Source organism: Erithacus rubecula (genome assembly GCF_903797595.1).
Source record: "Erithacus rubecula genome assembly, contig: scaffold_498_arrow_ctg1, whole genome shotgun sequence".
Lineage (NCBI taxonomy): Eukaryota > Metazoa > Chordata > Aves > Passeriformes > Muscicapidae > Erithacus > Erithacus rubecula.
This window is the reverse complement of record NW_027635841.1, coordinates 48417-72023: the sequence shown is the minus strand read 5'-3', so window position 1 is coordinate 72023 and position 23607 is coordinate 48417. Positions and strand designations below refer to the sequence as shown.

The 23607-nt window shown below is 48.0% G+C and overlaps 1 protein-coding gene across 1 annotated transcript; it reads left to right on the top strand.

Annotated features, from left to right (window-relative positions):
* Window positions 1-12361: 12361 nt before the first annotated feature.
* LOC306816292 (serine/threonine-protein kinase pim-1-like) lies at window positions 12362-13516 on the top strand (the record flags this gene model as incomplete). Its single annotated transcript, XM_079332752.1, has 3 exons — window positions 12362-12439; window positions 12741-13107; window positions 13185-13516. Coding segments are annotated over 3 exons (777 nt in total), but the record flags the coding sequence as incomplete, so codon positions are not given.
* Between the last annotated feature and the right edge of the window lie 10091 nt (window positions 13517-23607).

The following is a 23607-nucleotide window of genomic DNA, read 5'->3' as shown; positions in this document are numbered from 1 at the left end:
GGTGGTTTTAAGAAGACCATTGCACCGTTCGACTTTCCCAGCCGCTGGTGCATGGTAGGGAATATGGTACACCCACTCAGTGCTGTGTTGTCTAGCCCTGGTGCTTAAAAGGCTATTTTTGAAATGAGTCCTGTTGTCTGATTTGATTCTCTCAGGGGTGCCATGCCTCCAGAGGACTTGTTTTTCCAGGCCCAGGATGGTGTTCCGAGCAGTGGCGTGGGGCACAGCGTAGGTTTCCAACCATCCGGTGGTGGCTTCTACCATGGTCAGCAAGTAGCGCTTGCCCTGGTGGGTCTGAGGCAGTGTGATATAGTCAATCTGCCAGGCCACTCCATACTTATATTTGGACCATCGCCCCCCATACCAGAGGGGCTTCACCCGCTTGGCCTGTTTGATGGCAGCGCACGTGTCACAGTCATGAATAACCTGAGAGATGCTGTCCATGGTTAGATCCACCCCTCGGTCTCATGCCCACTTATAGGTGGCGTCTCTGCCCTGATGGCCTGAGGCATCGTGGGCCCATCGAGCCAGGAACTGTTCTCCCTTGTGTTCCCAATCTAAGTCTATCTTTGAGACCTCTATCTGTGCAGCCTGATCTACCTGCTCGTTGTGCTGGTGTTCTTCATTAGCCCAACTCTTGGGAACATGGGCATCCACATGACGGACTTTCACGGGGAGCTTCTCTACCTGAGTGGCAATGTCCTTCCACTCATCAGCAGCCCAGATTGGTTTTCCTCTACGTTGCCAGTCAGCCTTTTTCCACCTTTCCAGCCAACCCCACAGAGCATTGGCTACCATCCACGAATCAGTGTAAAGGTAGAGCTTTGGCCATTTCTCTCTCTCAGCAATGTCCAAGGCCAGTTGAACAGCTTTGAGTTCAGCAAGCTGACTCGATCCACCTTCTCCTTCGGTAGCTTGTGCAACCTGTCGTGTAGGGCTCCATACAGCAGCTTTCCACTTCCGGTTCATCCCCACAATGCGGCAGGAACCGTCGGTGAAAGGGCATAGCGTGTTTCATCTGCTGGCAGCTGGTTGTACGGTGGGGCTTCTTCAGCCCGGGTCACTTGCTTCTGCTCTTCTTCATCAGCGAGACCAAAATCTTCACTTTCTGGCCAGTTCGTAATTATCTCCAAAATCCCAGGGCGATTTGGGTTACCAATACGGGCGCGCTGCGTGATGAGGGCAATCCACTTGCTCCATGTGGCGTCGGTGGCATGGTGAGTAGAGGGAACCTTTCCTTTGAATAACACCCCAGCACTGGCAGTCGGGGTGCCAGGAGAAGCTGTGCTTCTGTACCAATCACCTCTGAGGCAGCTTGAACTCCCTCATAGGCAGCCAAGATTTCCTTCTCTGTGGGAGTGTAATTGGCTTCAGACCCTTTGTAGCTTCTGCTCCAGAATTCCAGGGGTCGGCCTCGGGTCTCACCAGGCACCTTCTGCCAAAGGCTCCAGGACAGACCATGGTTCCCAGCTGCAGAGTAGAGCACATTCTTTACCTCTGGTCCTGTCCTGACTGGGCCAAGGGCTACTGCATGAGCGATTTCCTGTTTGATCTGGGCAAAGTCTTGCTGTTGTTCAGGGCCCCAGTGGAAATCATTCTTTTTGCGAATGACCAGGTAGAGAGGGCTCACAGTCTGACTGTACTCAGGGATGTGCATTCTGCAAAAGCCTATGGTGCTTAGGAAAGCTTGTGTTTCCTTCTTGCTTGTTGGTGGAGACATTGCAGTGATCTTATTGATGACCTCAGTGGGGACCTGGCGCCGTCCAGCCTGCCACTTCACTCCCAGGAACTGGATCTCTCAAGCAGGTCCTTTGACTTTGCTCTTTTTAATGGTGAAACCGGATCCCAGCAAAATCTGGTCTTCTGTCCTTTCTCAAATACCTGCATTGCCATTTTCCCCCACACAATTATGTCATTGATGTACTGCAAATGTTCTGGAGCTTCACCCTTCTCCAGTGCAGCCTGGATCAGTCCGTGGCAGATGGTGGGGCTGTGTTTCCACACCTGGGGCAGTCGGTTCCAGGTGTACTGCACGCCTCTCCAGGTGAAAGCAAACTGAGGCCTGCACTCTGCTGCCAAAGGAATGGAGAAGAATGCATTTGCAATGTCAATGGTGGCATACCACCTTGCTGCCTTGGACTCCAGCTCATACTGGAGTTCCAGCATGTCGAGCACGGCAGCACTCAGCGGTGGAGTCACTTCATTCAATGCCCCATAGTCCGCAGTAAATCTCCATTGTCCATCAGATTTGCACACAGGCCCAGATGGGCCTGTTAAGGGTGAGTGGCTCTTGCTGAGCACCCCTTGGCTCTCTAGATCACGGATCATCTTGTGGATGGGGATCACAGCATCTCGATTTATCCGGTATTGCTGGTGGTGCTATTCCAAGGTGGGAATTGGTGCCTGTTGCTATGTCACTTTCAGGAGTCCCACTGCAGAGGAGTTTTCTGACAGTCCAGGCAAGGTGTTCAACTGCTTAATGCTCTCTGTCGCTACAGCAGCTATTCCAAAAGCCCACCTGAACCCCTTTGGGTCTTTGTAGTAGCCATTCCTAAGGAAGTCTATGCCTAGAATGCACGGTGCCCCTGGGCCAGTTACAATTGGATGTTTCTGCCACCCCTTCCCTGTCAGGCTAATCTCAGCTTCCAGCAAAGTGAATTCCTGTGATCCCCCCGACACCCCAACAATGGAAACAGGTACCTTCCCCACATGTTCTGGTGGTATCAGGGTGCATTGTGAACCAGTATCAACTAACACTTTATGTTTCTGTGGCTTTGACGTGCCAGGCCATCGCACCCACACTATCCAATTGATCCTGTCATCCCATGCCTCTCCCTGGCTAGAGGCAGGGCCCCTCTAGCCCTGGTTATTATTTCTTTCCTGGGCATACATAGTGGAGGTTCCTTCCAGGGGATCTGACAGAACATCCTCCTTGCTGTAATACCCTGCACCTTGCTTGTGGGAGGTTGAGGCTACCTTCATTTTAGTGCGGCTCCCACGGTTAGCATTTCCCTCCCTGAGCTGATGCACCTGTGCTGCCAGGACAGAAGTGGGTTTCCCATCCCATTTTCCCATGTCTTCCCCATGGTCTCGCAGGAAAAACCACAGGTCAGCTCGTGAGGTGTACCCTCTCTCCCTAGCTGGGGGACGTGAAGCTCTGACTTGGGGGCCTGTGACTCGTACTGGTGCTACGCTGATCTTCCTCACCTCCTCAATTCTCTCTATCATCTCCTCCCTCATATCCCTCATCCTATCTTCGACCTGTTGGAGGTCCCTGGCCACAGCAGAGACATTAGCCTGCATTGGGCCATTCATCATGCTCTCAGAGTTTGTTGGCAACAGAACACACTGTCTCTGGGTGGTTATCGGCATTAATCATTGCTATGTAGGTGGTATATTGAGACGGACCCAAGGTTGCCAGATTCCATAACATCTGCCCTGTGCACTTGACCTTGTCAGGGTCATTGTCCTGCTGTCCATCCCTCCCAAAGAGTACCTCTAATACTGCTGTCTCTCTCAGCTGCTGGATCCCTTCCTCAAGGGTCTTCCAGCGCATCCTACGGTGGTGCTCCTGCATTCTCTCTCTGTGTACAAACTTCTCTCTCACACTCATTAAAAGCCGGTCCCAGAGGGAAAGGAGGCCTTGCTCCCTTACGAATATCTGGTCCACACCTGAATCCTGGGCCAAGGATCCCAAATTCCTGGCCTCAGTTCCATCCAGTTGTACACCTGTTCCCGTAAGGTCCCAGACCCGGAGTAACCAAGTTGTAAAAGGCTCACGGCCCCGCCGAGCAATGTCTTTACGCAGGTTACGGAGACTATCGTATGAGAGGGACTCGGTGACAAACTCAACCTCTGGCTCCCTTGCTGGTTGTGAGGACCCTCCTTGCTGATCCCCATTATCTAAGTGCCTCATTTTAATCTTAGATTTCCTAGTTTCCACAGGAGCAACTGCTGCTGGCTGTGGCTGCTCCTGTGATCCAGCTGGAACCTGGACAGATACAACATCTACGGGTTCCACTGCAGCATCATCTGACTCCCCCTCTTTAGGGCAGGGTTTCTCACCAGATGGAGAAAAATACTCCTTCATCATCTGGCTATGCTCCTTCAACATCTGACTCTGCTCTTTCAGCATTTGGCCTATATCCTTCACTAGAGCCCCCACCCACTCTGGGTGGCTCATTTCTGCGGTGGGCTGTGGGGCAGCATCAGGCTCTGGGGCAGCATCCCTAGTCCCTGGGGCAGGCTCTGGGGCAGCATCCCTAGTCCCTGGGGCAGAGGCAGGTTCTGGGGCAACATCCCTAGTCCCTGGGGCAGAGGCAGGTTCTGGGGCAGCATCCCTAGTCCCTGCGGCAGAGACAGGTTCTGGGGCAATATCCCCAGTCCCTGGGGCAGGTATCAGAGTTGTTGTCCAAGCCAATATTCCCTTGTTTCTGAATGCTAAGTAGAACAAGCCTACCAGCAACACCAGCCACTGTATAATAACACTGGCAATTAAAACAGATCTGAAATCCTTGAGAACCAGTGGGGTAGCCTCAAAAAACTGGGTGATGGGTTGGGAGAAAATTTCCCTTGCACTCGTTATCTCACAGTAAGTACCTTTACTGAAATAGCCCCAGAAACACGCAGTTAGAGTACGATAGCTCCGGATCCATGCAACCACTTCCCAGAAAAAATTAAAAACCCATGAATTCCTGACATAATCAATCCACCAAACCAATCGGATAATAGCCACAGCAACCTTGGTGAGGGGGCCCAAATTCAAAAAAGGGCTTGCAAATGGGAGGGAGATGGCTGTGACCACATGAAACACAAACCAGTTTAAACCAGACAACATATTGCCAGTTAAGAGAGCTGTTATTCCTGTGTTAACTCTCAACTCAGTGTCCTCTGCTCCACGTCTGAGCGCCAAAATCTGTCCTGGTTTGAAAGGACAGGTGTCTGCCAGTAAGGGCAGAAGTTTCCCTTTGGAATAGAGACTTTGGTTCCACTCCCCTCCCCCAAGTATTATGATTGTTTGAATCAAGGACTCTGAGGCAGAGATAAGGGGGGTGGGAATAACAGCTCTTTTACTAATATATCTAACTATACAAACAGAAAACAATAACAGTTAAAATTGCTAACAGAACGAAATAGGTAACTCGGTGTCAGTCCCTTTAGATGCAAGCACGCTGTCTCTGTGTTTAGTCCAGAGCCCGGATCTGCCAAAAAGGCAGGTGGGAACGGAGGCAGGAAGGAGGGGGGAGGGGCGGCAGCGGCCACGACGGTCCCGGGCAGGAGCGAGCTGGAGCGGTGGCTCCTCGCTCACCGTGTGTGTCCGGGGGATCAGCTGTGTCCGCAGAGGCAGGAGGCTGGAACGGGGCAGATGCAGGGCAGGTGGTCGCAGAGGGTCTGGCTCTGCTGTGCTCGGCCGCGTGGCTGAACGATCCCGCGCGTCCTCCTCCCAGCTCGCCGGAAACGCGAGTGCCCTCCTGGAAGCCTCAGAGGCCCCTCCGGGGCCGTCCCCACCCACCCCCTTTGTCTGGACCCATCAGGGACCCTGGGTGTAACCCGGCCAGCTCCATTGGCATGATAATGGGAAAAATTCTTTCAATTGACACAATAACAGAAAAACACTCAACCCCCAACACCAATACCACCTACCTTGCTTTCTAACACTGTTCAGTATGGTACTGACAGGCTACGTGCGGCTGAAATGGCACAGGTCTTCCCCTGGTACAAAGTGCATAGAAAACCCCAACTCCTCCAGTATCTGGAATTAAATTGCTGAGTACACCAAATAATGTCACGGTCTGCCCAACCCAAGCGGGTGTCGTGACTGGTTCTTTTATGGATCTCAGAGCGCAAAAGACACAGCAGGGACAAAACCAGTTTACTTTTGCAGAAATGCACTTTATTTAGTGCCAACCAAAATGCGATAGTGGGACAGAGAGAGAGAGAGATTGAGAGAGAGAAAGGGGACTCCAGATTATAGCTACCAGCACCCCGTGACTAGTTGTCATGAGAAACCAGTCCTGGTAGGCATCACCTGCGGAACAGTAACTTGGCGTTCCTCCCATCCCTGGCCAGCGCAGGCCTCAGGCGAGGGTCGTTGGGCACAAACAGACGAGAGGCTCAGACAGACTCTCACCCCTTGGAGAAGGCTTGGACAATTAAAGCATTAAAGTGAAACTAATATAAAACAAGAATAAAAGCAGAATCTGGATGATCCTCTCTCCTCTCTCAAATACTTTTATTGCCATGTTCCTCCACACAATGATTTTACTGATGTATTGCAGATGTTTTGGAGCTTTACCCTTTTCCAGTGCAGCCTGGATCAGCCCATGGCAGATGGTGGGGCTGTGTTTCCACCCCTGGGGCAGTTGGTTCCAGGTGTACTGCACATCTCTCCAGGTTAAAGCAAACTTGAGGCTGCCAAAGGAATGGAGAAAAATGCATTGGCAATGTCAATGGAGCCACTTTGCTGCCTTGGGCTCCAGCTCCTCCTTGAGATCCAGCGTGTCCGGCACGGCAGCGCTCAGCACTGGAGAACCAACGACTGGGAGAGAGAGGGGGTCTACTGACTGCTGATCAGAATCCAAATTTACTCTCAGCTACATGTGCTTATATACCATTTTTAGGAAAGCTTGTAATTTCTTACCACATTGGTTGGGTTAAACATCACACAAACAAGCTTACACATTTTGTAACATTACTATTTGATTCATTCTTCTTTCCTGTCACCAGTTTTGATCCAATCTTTATGGAGTCTTCAAAGCTCTGTTTGCTCTTGCCAAGGCATCTTGGTTATCAAGCTGCTTACGCTAATTAAATCCACAGTACTCTGTCTTAGCTCCCACAGTGGAGTCCCTTCATTCAAGGCACAATAGCCTACAGTCAATTTCTATTGTCTGTCAGACTTGCCCACAGGCAAACTGGGGCTGTTGAAGGGTGAGTGGGTTTTACTGAGCAGCCTTTGACTTTCTGGGCAAAATTTTATGGGTGGGGATAATGGCATCTTGATTCATCTGATACTGCTGGCTGTGTGCTGTTGAGGTGTGTCACGATCCGCCCAACCCGAGCGGGAGTCGTGACAGGTTCTTTTATGGATCTCACAGTGCAAAAGACACAGCAGGGGACAAAACCAGTTTACTTTTGCAGAAATGTACTTAGTTTAGTGCCAATCAAAATGCGATAGTGGGACAGAGAGAGAGAGAGAGAAAGTGGGGTCGTGATTACAGCTACCAAGACGGGCAGACAAACCCTCATGGAGCAGCCAATAGATGTCTGTTGCCATCTGGGGAGATCCTGGGGGTCTCCTCTGAGAAAGTCACTTTTATAGTCCTTTCCCAAAATGAGTGGCTTCTGGCCAAAAGGAGGGAATATTTATGGACTATTTTATGTGGAGATGGTTACCCTGAGGAACAGGTGGAAACAGGACGTTTCAAGGCACACCAAACCATCTTTGTTGTTATGAACACACGCAGGGTAGCTCATACCAGACCAGTCCATTGTTAAACCAGTCCTGGTAGGCATCACCTGCGGAACAGTCCCTTGGCATTCCTCCCATCCCTGGCCAGCGCAGGGCTCAGGCGAGGGTCGTTGGGCAGAAACAGACGAGAGGCTCAGACGGACTCTCACAGCTGGGCAGGTACTCCAATTAACCCAAAAAAGCCTGAAAACCTCCTCAATATTTCAATTAAATGGACAAAGATGGAATAAATTTGAATAAGTATGAAATATTTAGGGCTATATTTTATTTACATTTAAACAATGGAGGGTTGAAAAGGTGCATTGTGTGCTAAGACCTGTCAAACCAAGGAACCCTTGAAAAAATCCCCCAAATCCTTTTAAGAATCCCTTGAAAACAAGTAAAATTGAGTAGAAACATAATAAAGATGAATAAATACAAACAAGTTAAAATTAAGGTATAATTTTGAAATTGAGAGGTGTAAAATGGGGCTCGGGGTGTTAAAATACGTCAAGAAAGCACCAAAATCCCCAAGCACCAAATTCCCCTCACACCTGGGCTGCTATCCCACAGTTCAAGTAAAGTGTCCTCCAGTAGCTCAGGGGAGCAGCAGCCCTCTTGCTGAGGCACAGAAATGGGTCAGTGCCACAAATGTGTGCTTTGGAAATCAGAGTAGGGTTCCTCCATGCTGCCAGAACTCTCTCTAATAGAGCTGTGGTGGCTGAGGGATGTACATGGGAAGGGTTTTTTCTGCCATGAACTGGACTTGTTGACCATCTGAGCTCTGTTCAGGAGCAGTCTGGGAGCCTGTTCCTTTCCCTTCCCCAAGGGCAGAGTGTTGGTGAGGGCTGGAGTTGGAGGCTGTGTGTGCCCGACAGCCGGTACCGTGGGGCTGCGGATGCTGCTGCCAGCGTGGGCTTGTCTGAGCTGGGCCTTGTGCCTCTTCCAGGTGTCCCTGCTGCAGTCACAGCTGGCCTGGGCCTGACAGGACAACCTGGAGATCTGCACAGGGAGCAGGCTGGAGACAGTCCCACGGAGTCACAAGGAGCAGAAAGGACCACCTTGCTTCCTAAACTTCACAGAGAGGAGCCAGAGAGCAGTGGAATGCTGTCTTAGAGTTAAGCAATAGTTTATAGGATAGTATAGGTGTTAATCAATAGTTTATAGGATAGGATAGGATAGGATAGGATAGGATAGGATAGGATAGGATAGGATAGGATAGGATAGGATAGGATAGGATAGGATAGGATAGGATAGGATAGGATAGGATAGGATAGGATAGGATAGGATAGGATAGGATAGGATAGGGTAGGGTAGGGTAGGGTAGGGTAGGGTAGGGTAGGGTAGGGTAGGGTAGGGTAGGGTAGGGTAGGGTGGGGTGGGGTGGGGTGGGGTGGGGTGGGGTGGGATGGGGATGGGATGGGATGGGATGGGATGGGATGGGATGGGATGGGATGGGATGGGATGGGATGGGATGGGATGGGATGGGATGGGATGGGATGGGATGGGATGGGATGGGATGGGATGGGATGGGATGGGATGGGATAGGATAGGATAGGTGTTGATCAAATGTTTATAGGATAGTATAGGTGTAGTTGAACCTTTATAGAGCTGCGTTCCTTAGGATGAGGGATATATTTATAGACAAATAAAGTGTTTATTATGATCACAATTAAACTCAAAGATCTTTGTCAGAATTACTTACTACTCAGTACACAGAACTATAACTTCTGGTATAGTGCACTATATTTCAAACACCACTGAAGCAATTCTATCCAGACCAATTCTTAATGAAAATTGATGCTACTCACCCAAACCAATGTCCATGGGCAAACATTTCTCTCAGTTTCAAGGAGTGACCTTGAAGGGGCATCCTCACACCAGGGAGGAATCTCCAGAAGGGAGACATGTGACATGAACCACTTTGGTGATGGCAGGAGAAGCCTGCCATGTGTGGAGCTTTTTCATTTGTCCTTAGGAAACTGCGACCTGTTTTTTCACGGAGTCACAGAATGACAGGGTGAGGCTGGAGGCACCTCAGGAGGTCACCTTGCCCAGCCCCTGCTCCACCAGGGCCCCCCAGCTGCCAGGATGCCCAGCCAGCTGCCCAGGATGTGTCCACGTGGCTTTTGAGTCTCTCCAGCCATGGAGACTCCACCACCTCCCTGGGCACCTGCCCCACTGCTCAGCCACCCTCCCAGAGCAGAAGTGTGTCTTGAGCTCACAGGGCCCCTCCTGTGTTTCACTTTGTGCCTGTGGTCCCTGGGGCTGTCCCTGGTCCCGTCCCCTCTGCAGCCCCCACCCGGGTATTTTTGCCCAGGAATGTGCTGCCTTGAGCCTGCTCTGCTCCAGGCTGGACAGTCCCAGCTCTCTCAGGCTCTCCTCATGGCAGAGATGCTCCAGTCCCTCCATCACCTTCCTGGCCTCGTTCTAGACTCTGTCCAGTCTGTCCCTATCTCCTACACTGGGCAGCCCAGGTCTGGGCCCAGCACTCCAGGGCTGGCCTCACTGGTGTGGGGCAGAGGGGAAGGATCCCCTCCCTCCCTGGGCTGTGACACAGCTCCCAGTGCAGCCCAGGATGCTGTTCTGCATTGCTGCAAGAGCACATTGCCAGCCCATGGGCATCCTGGTGTCCAGCAGGACCCTGCCAAATTTTTGTTTTCCAGCTGGCTGGCCCCCAGCAGATACTGGTGCCTGTTGCACCAGATACTGGTGGTTGCTCCCTCCCAAGGACAGGACTCAGCACTTGTTATTGAACTGTCACCATTGTTAAAATGTCATCCCTGTGGATGGCAGCATTTCTCTCTGACAGATCAGCCACTCCTCCTTGTTTTGTGGGAGGGTAGACTCTGCCCCATCACTCAGTTACTAAAAAGGATCAGAAAGGACTGGTCTTAGCATTGTCCTCCTGGGCACACTGCTGGACTTTGTGCCATTGTTCACCAGGGATCCAAGAAGGCAGATTTTGTGCAAGGCATCTTTGCTTCTATGTACATATTGAGAAAGAATTGGTAGGATTCACAGCAGGGATTTCTGTTTCATATCTTATGTGGGGAAAATGTAATGATCCATGCTCCCTCTCACTAGTGGTGGTTAAAGTGGTCCTGTTGTTGGTGACGATGGATGTCAGCTGCCTAGGAACTGTGCCAGTCTGGTGTGACATACTGTGGGAAGCGGCCCTCTGAGGGAGGTAAAAGCTGGTGTGCAGAGATCCTTCAAAGACTATTCTTCAAACAACAGAAGCCCCTGCTTTGTGAGGATCAGGAACAATTCTTAGGCAAGGGCTGAAACTGTGCTTCTTTGAGTTCCTTTACCTCCAAGGTCAAGTTTTCCATTAATGATGACAGATTGTCCTGGTTTATTGATGATTGAGAGAGAGAGAGAGAGACAGGGACTACTGACTTATGATCAGAATCTCAATTAACTGTGAGCTACATATGCTTATATACCATTTTTAGGAAGGCTAGTAATTTTTTATTACATTCATTGAGTTAAACATCACACAGACAAACTTTACACTTCTACTTAGTTAAATCATCTTTCCTGTTACCAGTCTTGATCCAATCTTCTTGTTATCTTCAAAGCTCTTTTTGCTCTTGCCAAGGCAACTTGGTTATCAAAGTACATATGCTAATTAAATCCACAGTACTCTCTGTCTTAGCTTTCACACTAGTTTGAAAGACACATGTCTGCCATGAAGGCTGGGAATCTTCCTGGAATGGAAAGCTCCCTCCATCCAAATTGTTCTAACTTGAAATTTCGGGGCTTCCAGGAAAAGATATGGGAAAAGAAATAATATTTCTTTACTGGAATATATATATATATATATATATATATATATATATACACGCAACAAGGGAGAATAAACAACCAAAACAAGGGCAACAACCCCCCAAAGCAGTCCCACGTCCCACCCATCCAGCAGTTTCTCCCGTTGCTGTAGTTCTGGCCACAGCCGGCAGAGGGCGCTGCAGGCTCCTGTCGGGGCAGAGGGGCTGCAGCAGCTCTGCCGTGGCTCCAGGGGGCGCTGCTGGCTCAGGCAGCTTCAGGGGCCGCCTTTCCAGCCCTGAGCCAGCCCTGGGGCTAACGGCACCCTCGGGGACAGGGAACATGGGGCTTTGGTTTTCCTAGGTTCTCACCTGTCTGGTGCAGTATCCTGGTGTGGCAGCTTTGCTGAGGTTCCAGTCAAACAGCAGCTGGGGCTCCCTCTTTGCATAAAGAAAGAGAATAAGTGGAGTGGTTCAGTTTCCCCTAAAGCACCGACACAGACGGTGAGGGTCTTCTTGGCAATGGGAGTGTTGAAAAGTCCCTGTCAACCAGCAGCTGCCGCAAGCAAGAGGCTCACCCATGGGTGGCAAGGAGAATTCTGAAGCAGTGCCAGGTCCAACACCAAAACCTGCCCAAAGTGTCCTGCTCCTAGCATAGCCAGCTGGTTCTTCCCTCATCAAGCCAGTGCCCATTCCCGCTCTCCCTCCCTGGAAGCTTCCAATGAAGTGGGAGGGTCACTGGCCAATTCTTTTGTAACTCAACTGCCCATCATTGATTCCCCACTGCTCTCAACTGCCCTCTCCTCTCCACATCCCCCTTTTCAGGTAACAAATGGGAGATAATTCACCAAAAAAGCCCTCCCAATCCCACATGTTCCACCTTGAATTTCTTCCCATGCCAACACATTACCTCAAACTTAAACTTTTAAAATATATACATACATACATGCAGATACGGATACAGGCACAGTGTCTTGAGCAATTCACCTCAAAACAAGGTCGTCTTGAAATACACATCTTCTTTCTCCATATTCTGCATCACCCACCAAGTGCAACCCAGTCCCAGACAGACAACCCCATGGATGGGGCAGGTACAGGGAGGCAAATGGCTTGAGCTCAGCCCCCCTCTCTCCATGGCTTGAAGGCGGCCATCAAACACGTGGCCCAGGAGAGCATCCAGCAGTGGAACGAGCTGGTGCATGAGCAGGACCAGCGGGACAGGGTGGGCCGGGGAGGGCTGGGATACAACCGAGAGCCCGGCAGTGGCTGGCGGGGGATGGCGGGGGGATGGTGGGCATGGGCTCAGAGCCAGAGCCAAAGCATGGCGGGTCTAGCAATACTGGAGATCGGGCTGGGGCTGGGCAGGGGCCACCTGCCAAGCATCCCCTGGGGCTTGGCACGAAGCCCAAGCACCAGGGAGGCTGCCCATGGTGGGGAGGACACCGAGGCGTCCCAGGCAGGAGCCGGCGCAGCAGCCACAGGGCAGCATCAGGCCTGCTGGAGGCATTGTCTCCTCCTCACAGCCCGACGGCACCCGTGTTCCTCTGGAGATCGTGCTCATGGAGAAGGTGGGCTCTGGCTGCCCCTACATCATCCAGCTCTTTGACTGGTTAGAGCTGCCTGACAGCTTCCTGCTGGTCATGGAGCGCCCGGAGGCATCTCGGGATCTCCTGCAGTTGCTGCTGGAGCAGGAGTTCCTGTGCGAGGAGGTGGCGCGCTGGCTTTTCTGCCAGGTGCTGGAGGCCGTGTGGCACTGCACCGCCTGCGGCGTCCTGCACCGGGACATCGAGCCGGAGAACCTCCTCGTGGGGCCGGAGAGCGGCGAGCTGAAGCTCATCGACTTCAGTCGCAGCACCTTCCCCCAGGAGCGCGCCTTCACACGATTTGCCGGTGAGCCCCCAGCCCGGGCCCTGCTCCCAGTGCCGGGCACTGCACGGCCCCATTCCCTCCCGGACCGTGGGCTGCAGCCTTCAGCCGGCTGCCGGCTCCTGGGGCACGGCATCTGCCCCGTGCCAAAGGGCAGCCGGCCATGCCGGCAGAGAGGGGGCTGCATAAGCCGGGCCCCGGCCTCTCGGCCTGCCTGGCCAGCAAGGCCGTGGGCTGCTCTGCCGGCCTCCTTTGCCTTGCACAAGGGCTCCTTGCCTTTGGCCAGTTGCCTGGGGAACGTGGGGTGCCCTGTGAGGGAAGTGGGACCCGCCGGCACAGCCCCTGCCTCAGCCAGGAGTCCAAGTCCCCCGCAGACAGGCCAGAGCTGGAGCAGATCTTGTGCCACCCTTGGGTGCTGGGCGGGCATTTTTGACGCTTCGCCGCAGCCTGTGCAGCACCTGCATACCACGTCCCATGCAGGACCCCCAAAATAAAACAAGCACAAACCCATCACGGGCTGTCAAGTCTGGTCCTTGCCAGCAGCTTCAGCTGAAGAAAGCTCTTGGGAAAAGGGGAAATCTCAGTGCTCCCTTCAGCCTTCTTCAAGCTTTCCCTGCCTTTCCTTCAGCATGGCAACTTTGTGTCTTCCAGCACTGGAGGGCCAGGAGGGACTTGAACAAACCAAGAAATGCAACAGTGAAACAAGAGCTGCCCTTTCAAGCTGAAGCAAAGGCCACCGGGGCTCTCCTGAAGTGAAACCAGGGAGGGCTCTGGCTGCATTGCCACAGCCAGCGGCTGGCAGGGGCACAGACCTTGCTCTGCTGGCCAAGCTGGCACCAGAACCAGAAGCACCAAAGGATCATTTAAGCCCTGATGGACTCTTCCTCTTTCTCTCTCTCCAATGGGCAGCAGGCAAACCTAGGCCTGGCCTGGTGGCTCACGGCAGAGCCTTCTTCCTCCCCAGAGAGCCTCCTCACTGTGTTCCCCCACCAGCCCGGCACTCCCCAGCTCAGCCCCCAGAGCCAGGCCTCGCCCGCGCCCCAGGCGCCCTGAGCCAAGTGGGGATTGCGGCCATCCCAGCACAGCCACAGCAAATCCATCCAGCTTCACACCTCTGACAAGGAGTGTGAGATTATTAACCTCTGGAGCTCTTGGTCCAACTTTGTCAAGCTATCTTAACTGATCAAAGCAGCTTATAGTTGCTAAAAAGATTATTTATTACAAAGCACATCTTATTACATATCACATCAGTCTCAAAGGTTGAGCAGAAATGCAATGGCAGAAGGAATGGCAAAAGGAATTGACAAATTGCAGTGACAGATGGCTAAAAAGCTCCAACTCTTCTCAATACCAACTCTTATACAGAATTTTCCCAACAAGGTATGACACAAACTCGCACTACCCCTTTTTAACCTATTAGAATTCTAGTTTCTTAACGCACTCTGTTACATATAAACTATGCATGCGACCTATCTCGTTCTATCCAAAAAATGCAAACCACATTCTTACTATAGCTCTAGTATGTCTATATACTCACTACAACCATGGTCCTGGAGCCTCAACTGAAAACATCAGTGTTTTTTCAACCTTCACTAGAACTCGCACTGCAACTTTGGCATTTGAAACCTTTCACTTGCTAAAAGCACTAGAGCCCATACTAAAACTTACTTACTGACTCACTTACTTATCCTAAAACTTATGTGTGAGTGGTTTAATATATTCAATTCAAGTGGCTTAATACATTCTTTCAGAGGATTTAATTCAGTCCCTGCATTCTGATTTCTCTCTGAGGAATTCAGAGAGACCTCTGACCCACTGACTCCAACAGGGAATTAAATTGGCCAATTCTGCCAGGAATGCAAAACCATCCTGGGGTTTGTTTGGCCAAAGATGGACCATGAAGGTGTCTCTACTAGCAGTGGGTGTGAGTGCTGATACTTTTGGGTTGTGGGGTGCCTCTGGCCCCTCACAAGTCAGGGCAAGGCTGAAGAAAGGAAGCTGCAGGTGAGGGCAATGTTGGCTGTTTCAAACTGCTTGGTGCAGAACTAGAACAGCTTTCCTCCTTTCTCTCCATCACTGGAAAGGATATTAAGATGAAGCTGCAGTAAACTATGTCTTCTGTGGGTTGTTGTGCAGTTGTTGTTTTCTCTGGCTTTTAAATTTATTTCCAAGGGGTGTAGTGAGGAGCAAGTTGCTGGGTTGCATGATTTCTGACTATCACAGAAATGGGTATCTTGTGTGCACAGGCTTCCTGGCAAATCAAGATGTGATGTGGAAATCCTAAGTGAGGATTTCCAGCCTTGACTACTCATGACACAGGCTTCTGAAAATGGAATTGATCTTGGCAGAATAACAGCTGTGAAGTGAAGCAGAACTAAAATACAGGGAAGCAGAAAAAACAAGTGCAGTGGTACTTCTTGGTCTTGCATGTACCTCGTGCCCCTGCCTCTGTGAATACTTGGTTTTGCAGCTCAATGGAGTTCATTTCAGTGTTTGTTGCGTTTGACTTTTGTGGTCAGTTCCTCTAAACAACTCCCCTTCTTTACTGGACACATCCCTGGAGTGGGACCAGACTCACCCTTAGCCTGGAGGAATTCTCTGCTCCTCTGGAGAGGGGATAAAGCCAAGGGTTATGAGCAAAGGAAAACAACCAAACCATGGGCATTATGTCCTTGATGCATGCAGCACCACTTGTTTGCCAAGTTCCCAGCACAGATCCATCAAAACAAGAAAATGCCTGTTCCTTCACTCCTCTAGCTCTCCCCCCACACCTCCCGTGCTTCCCCTGCTCTTAGTCTTGGTGTACCAATGTCCTGCATTCTTTTAATGTCTGGAATAGTTAGGAATAAACATGCTGGAAAAGGGCACTCTGAATTGGTGTCACCTGTCATGGATAAAACTCCATAGTGACAATCAGAGCAAAAGTGTGAAAGCTGGGATCCTTTGACTTCTGCAGTGGACTTCATTGTCTTTTCCTCCTCTCCTTCAGCACAGGAAACAATCCTTACTTCCCACCTTTGCCAAAAGCTGTGGTGTTTGAGCAGCCAAAGCCAAGAGGTTTCAGCACCAGGGGTCTGTGCTGGAGGGCTCCTGGTCCTGCCCATGCTGTGGGCTAAGCCAGAGGGATGCAGGGTTCCTCTTTTCCTCCCTGCTGGGAGTAGCTGCCTAGGGAATCTGGGATCTGGGTGAAACTCCAGCTCTTCAGGTGTTCAGGGATGCAAGGTCTGAGGGACTACCTTTACCTGTGTCTTTCCAGGTCAGCAGGAACAAGAGGAAATGGGGTGCCAGAGCCGTGTCCCATCAGGCTGCATTTCCCTCTGACGACAGAGACTCTGGGCTGAGGTGAGATTGCCACGAGTGCTTGGATGAGCAATCCAGGGAACAGAGAGCTCGGAATTGCAGCAGCTGCTGGAACCATTGCCTTAGGTCTGCTCTGTCTGTGACCAGTGGGATTTGTGCTGGAGAGAGAGGTGCTGTCTGGAACAAGAAGTGGAGTAATCCTCTCTGGGGATGTGCAGTGAAGGACTGAATAGCATGGAGGGAGAAAGAATTTTAAACTCTATCACTATTTCTCCCAAAACTGGTGATGGGGTGGCTGGGTTTGGTCTGGGCCTTTTATTCTTCATGCAATTTTGAAATTCTGTTGTAAGATTTACTGTCCAGTATCCTTCTAACAAAAGGTGACAGAAATTTGGAACTTGGGTCCATTCACTGAAAAAGTTGCCAAGGCTAGAGGACTGGGGTGATAACTTTTTCCAGGAAAGGTTACTTACTAATACTATGTCAGACTTCCCTCAGTGATTATCAGTCCTGAATAGCTGTGAGTTCATGTTCTCTCACTTGGGAATTAGAAATAATTTCAGTATAAGTAGAAATTTTAGAAAAATCCAGCTAAAAATCTCACATCTGTTCCCTCTAAATTATCTCAGTTTTTCCCAGTTAGGAGCTGCACAGAAGTCAGGCAGGGAAAATGGCATCAGGGAACAGCTGGAAAATCAAAGCACAAAGAGAAGATACAGCAGCAAAGGGTAGGAAAAGGGAAAGGTTTCTGAAAACATTTCTGTAGTCAAATTAATAATTATTTCAGATCCCCCAGTGTGAAGAACACAAAGTCACAGCATTTCAGGCCTGACAGTCCCCTGCAGTGAGAGCTCAGCACACATCCACAGAGGCAAGACCATCATCTGAAAGAAAAAAAATTAGAAGAAAAAGGTGATTTCTTTTGCTTCAAAGTTATTTCAAGTTCTTAAAGTCCAACCAATATTTGCTCTGAATTTGGGTTGAGTGAATCATGAGCAGTGGGCACAGGTCATGTCATTCACTTAGCTGAAACCCCAGGGTAGTTTAGAGGGGAAACAAGAGATGTTTGTGTAGGAAAATGTGAGGGGATGTCAAGGGCAGTGAGGTGGCATTTTTGAGGGGATTGCTGAGGTAGCTGAAGGGAGCTCAGCAGAAAATTTCCCTGGGAAAGCCAAGGCCCCTGGGGAGTGCAGCCAGGGCTTTCCAGGGGTAGCAGGGAGGGCTCAGTGTTGCAGCCCCTTAGGAATGAGACTCAGACACCGAGATCTTTTTGCTGCAAAAGAGTCCACTTTATTGTTTCAACTACCTCTTTTTATACATTAGTGTATAAGGGATACCTTTTCTAACATGCAATCTGATTGGTTACAATGTTTTCCTTTCTATAAAAGCTACTTATTCATAGGTACATCTAGGATAACATAAATCAAATAAAGCTATTGCAAAATCATCTCTTTGAAGTAGTTCTACTATAGTCAAAACAGGATCTTGTCTCTCCAGATGTGCTTTCCTAAATCCTTGAGCAGTCACTGTAAATGTTTTATGACTTTGTTTTCCTTCTCTGAACAGTCACAAGGACACCATGACCTATGTTTCGCCTTTTCATTGTCCCAGCGTCTTGCGATACACTGAGGTGAGTGTCAGAGCTGCAGCTAGGCTTCCAACAATTTTTTGGTTTTTTTTAACAAAAAGACTAATATTTAACTCACGGCACAACTCCAGCCTTTTTTTTTACCTTTTGAAATTCCCACTTCCCATGGGCAAAGAGCAAAAGTAAGAATCCACCCTCATTCTTAAGCTACCCCATGTACTCAGATGTTTTCTGTTTGCTCCGCCTCTTCATTCCATGCAGGAATATGGTTGTATTTGGTTCTTTGGAAAGGCCATATTTCAGCTTCAGCACCCTGAGGTTTCAGTGAACATCAGGAACTTCACATTTCCAAAGCTGCCTTCCCCCCATTTTCCTGGCTGATCACTGACACCCCAAGTCATGGATCACATCAGGGAATTGCCACGTGGACACATTGCCAGGTATCCAAAGCACTGGTACTACAGATTACAGTCAAATCCCAGGATAAGTAAGTGCAGGTGTATAATGAAGCCCACTTAAAATGAAACTGGTCTCAGGCTTGGGGTATAAGAATTCTGTAGTAAGATTTATGACCTTTAACAGGAACTTCATTATAAAGAAAGTGACTTTTATGTAATGAAAACCATCTCTCTCTGAAGAGGAATGATGTGTTAACATCAGCAGAGATGTGTTTCAGTGTTTTCTGTTTGCAATCCAGCACCATCATTGTCACCTAAAGGTCATTAATTATTCTAAAAATGCCATTACCCAAAGGCAATTATATGCAATTTGTAAATAATTTTCTTCAGAAAGTGGCATTTCATCTATTTTAAGTCTAAATTTTTCAGTAGAGCTTACCCTGTGTTCTTAGAATTACTCAATACATGAAAATACAAACATTAGTAATGAGCCCTATTAACACAGATTTCACTTCAAGCTAACTTAGATTTACTTCACACAGCTAAGTGAGTTCATTTCACTGGAAGAAGACTCTCTAAAGGAAAAAACATCAACTACTGTGGCCGACATTGCCCAATACATCGCTGAAAAATAAATTCTACTGATTGGATTGTTTTTCATTCCCCCTGCCTCCATAGCACTTTTAAAAATACAGTCTTTTAATGATTGTTTAATTTTCATGTAACTAGAATATAAATCCTTTACATACTGCCTTGCTGCAGCTGGAGCATAATGTCTCACTTTTCATGGAAAAAAATCTAATTACATGGTTCACCGAATTGCCTGTGGTAACACATCAATTTTATTTACATTCAAAAGTTGGACTTGAGTTTGTTCTCAGTAACTTAATATTCCAATAAAGTCTTCTGTCATAGGAACCTACTTGTTAATTCTACTCCATGCTCAAGAACTGGCAATTAACCATTTTCAGATTTCACTTCAAATTATTAATAAGTGGTACTCAGCTGCTTGATATTCATTGCTGCTTTTTAAATGGAAAGCCTTCCAAAAGCCTTGCATTTCAGATCCTTTATTCCTTGTCCATGAGCTGCTTTTCCATGTCCTGTCTCCTCTCATTCCTGCTACCACTGGGCATGACAAGAATTCTGGGGTTTATGGAGTTGTTGTAATTAAAATTGCTGTGATACACATTCCATGCTTTCACCAAAGCCCAGGGATCCAAGGAATAACCTTTGGGCAAATCCAAGGAAGTCTCCAAGCCAGCTGTAATGCAATTCCAGCAGCAACCCCTCCCTTCTTGCCCACTGCCATAATCTCATAGTAGAATGAAAAGACTGAGGAGCACTGTCATTTGAACAGCCATTTCATGGCAAGGGGGCTCAGTCTTCATTTCACACTTTGCTTCACACACTTAAAATACGTTTGAATAGGCAGGAACATCTTCTCATTCAATAATTAATGTATCTCACTACAGAGCTTAGAACATACTCTGTAATTCCTGACAGAGCTTCCAATTCCTTGCAATTGCAGAAATAAGACAGTACCCTGCAAGAACCTTAAATAGGCTCAAATTGAAATGGAAAGTAGATTTTTCATTACTTTATTCTCTTATATTTGTGGAACCCAAAAATAAAATTTTTCCAAGTTTTCCATTCGTTTTTTTCTAATCCCTAATAAATGCTGACAAGCACTAACTACTAAACATTTGCAGGCTAAACATTGACCTTATTTAGAAGACTTGACTGATGAATGAAACTTTGAAATCTGGCAGTTCATATGAGAGAATCGAGAACCCTTCTTAGCAGGAATAAAAACAACTACATTTAGTTCTGGGGCAAGTTGCTCTCCTCAGGAAAAATCCTTAACAAACAGATCTGACACGTTCTACTTTCTTGTAGGTAAAAAATCAGCAAATTTCAGGTAGAGAAACAATAGGAGAAATTAATTTTGGTGTACAGTCCTGTGGGTTAATGTTGGTGCCCTGCACACAGCTCTTCCTACAGGCAGCATTTCTCCCTCTCCACTTTTATCAGCACCAGGGGATTACGGCTGCGCCAGCCCAATATGCCAAGAATTCATAAACAGGAACAAGCTGAAGCTCCAGGTTTTTCCTTTCACAGCTCAAATTTCAGCTACGTTTTTAAACTTACTAAGCTGCAAAGATCGTGTGCAATAATCTTTCAGGAAAGACTTGCCTAATTCATCCAAGATAATCTATTCTTCATAAGCGTTTCCATCCAAATTCTTATATCCTAGTGAAACAGTGTATTTTTTCTGGGGAAGCAGCTGCAGAAATTAATGGATGAAGGGCAATATATGAGATAGAAATCCTAAATACCTACCAGAATCAGTGAGCTCAGACACACAAGCTACTAAGCTGATAGAAGGATGTAGTTTTATTTAAAGAGCTATAAAACATGCAGAATTTATTCATTTTTGAGTTCCTGTTTCACATCTGGCCAGCTTTCCAGAGCCCACCTCCAGTGCTGTGCTAAAGTCACCAACCTGTATCCTCAGTGGTGGTACACACCATAATCCCTGCAGTATTCCTGAGAACTCCAATATTCTGTACCACAAATGCAGCCAAGTGGAATATATCGACAATTCCACTACAGAGATTATAAACTGATAGACAAAACTGTCAGAGAATTATAGAATATTCTGAGTTGAAAGGGACCTACAAAATCATCAAGTCCAGCTCTTGGAGTGGTGTAAAATGTCAGAATAAACTGCTATTTGCAAAAGCAAAGAAGGGATCTGAGGAACAGATCTCCCTTCCCTATAATCTCTGTGGAACTCACAGGGTCCAGGGCATGGGTGGGAGAAGAGAGAAAACCCAAGAGTTGAGTCTAAATTCTCTGTGATGCTCCAATGGTATTTGGTCACCAAATGCAAATGAGAGCTCTGCAACTTGCAAATCCACAACATTCATGTCAAAAAGCTGCCAACAGTCAAAAATTCCCTCCTCTCCTTCCCCTTCCTCTGCCGGATACACAAAAAATGGATTTGTGGGAAAAGGTACTGTGGCTGGAACAGCTGCCAAACCTGTCCAGGCAATATCATTAAACAGCATTTATCCTTCAGAAAACCAAACTTCAACAAAATAAGGCAATGCCCAACTTTTTCAGACTTACAGAATCACTCCAGTTTTTCCTCACTCACTGACCCCACCCCAATTAGCTTTTTCCACCCAGCACTGAATAAAGATTTCAACTCCTCATCCAGTTTTAAATGTCACCACAATAAAAACCAGAACAACATAGTCAAGTCTGGCAGGAAGAAGAAATGTAGGAGAATGTGCAAGAGACACTCCTGAAGTTCCCAGCTGCCTGGTTAACCCAACCACTCCACTGATCTATAACTGCTCTGCAAATAATTGTTTTTACTTAATCTCCCGTGACAGCATTTAATTATCCACAGTTTTGGAAAGCTACTACATAAACAACTCTCCTCGTACCTCCTGTTTACAACCAGTAAGTTGTTTTCCCTACGACTATTTGAAATGCTTTTATTAATGGCAGATTCGTTGTTTACCAAATTTTCAATGTTATAAAGATAAAAGAAGCCTTAGAATTCATGAGCAAAAAAGTTTTTGAATTGCTTCTGAAAGCAAAGACTCAGTTTGGACTTTTCCTCCATCTACTGAAAGCAGTAAATATCATACAGCACTATTGGAGTGACTCTTACCCAGAAAAACCAAAAATTATCATTTAGACTTGAATTAATAAAACATAATATTTAAAAATTAAATTCTTTGAAATTCAGTTCTCACTAAATTATTTCACTTTGAAAGCACAAGATCTAGGCAGGAAAAGAGAAATTCAAAACTTTGTTTTTGATAAGAATTCATGATCTCACTAACAGGCATTATTCCCTAATGTTCCTATATCTCAGATATCCAATTTGTTTCGGATTTGCAGCACCAGATTCCTGGGACTTGTGCTCCTGAACATGTGAATACAACAGAATGAAGTTCTGGCCATGGAACTCTAAGTCACAGTGACAATCCAACCTGCAGGAGCAGCATTTTAAACCAAAGCAGCTCATTTCCTGAGCAGGTTATTTCCACCCCCCCTCCCCCCCACCAAAAAAAAAAAAAATATAAAGCATAATGTTACGCTGGCCAAGCTGACAGGCAAGGAAAACTCTGCTTCAGTAACTTTCCTATTTTCTGTTTGTAAGCCCACATGGAAAAGCCCTTTATATTTTCAGGAAGTTAACTTCAACTATCATATAGTTCAGTATTGTGGCCTGTTTATACAATAAAAAGCAGAATAAATTGGTTCCTTTTGCCTTCTGGCTGCATGAAGCAGTGAACATAAACTGTGTCCTTTGTCCTATCTCAAGGAATCAATGGACATAAATGCCTTGTTCTGGCAGAATTTGAGGCTCAATATTTTGTCAATACTGATGTTTGAACTCTAAAATATACTGAACAGAGACCGACAGCCCTATCAGCAGGAAAATGTACAACACTTACACAATTTACATCACTTTGAACTATATCTGATAAGTCACTACAAGTGTTTCAATGTGCTTTTAATATAGAACAAGGAAATCTGTCCTTGTAGGATTTACACACAGAGGACAACAGAGGAGTTTCAGATTGAATTCCACTTAAAAGTTACTGCTCTGAAGGCTCCAGCCTGGAGGCTGGAACACCCCGAGTGCTGTGTCCAGGTCTGAGCCCCTCAGCTCAGGAGGGACACTGAGGGGCTGGAGCATGTCCAGAGAAGGGAATGGAGCTGGGGAAGGGGCTGGAGCCCCAGGAGCAGCTGAGGGAGCTGGGGAGGGGCTCAGTCTGGAGAAAAGGAGGCTCAGGGGACCCTTGTGGCTCTGCACAACTCCCTGACAGGAGGGGACAACCAGAGGGGTTGGGCTCTGCTCCAGGAAACAGGGACAGGAGGAGAGGGAACAGCCTCAGGCTGTGCCAAGGGAAGCTCAGGTTGGTCACTAGGAGGAATTTCTGCATGGAGAGGGTTGTTAAACATTGGCTGGGGCTGCCCAGAGAGGTGGTGGAGTCCCTGTCCCTGGAGGTGTCCAAGGAACACATGGACGTGGCACTCAGTGCTCTGGCTGGGGGATCAGGCACATGTTGGGCTCAATGACCTTGGAAGTCTTTTCCAAACTATATAATTCTGTGGTTCCATAAAATTTTGAACCAGGTAATGTGTGCCAGTGATGCTTTGCTATACTCTGCCCCATACTGCACCCAGCAGAAACAGGTTCAGCTGTCC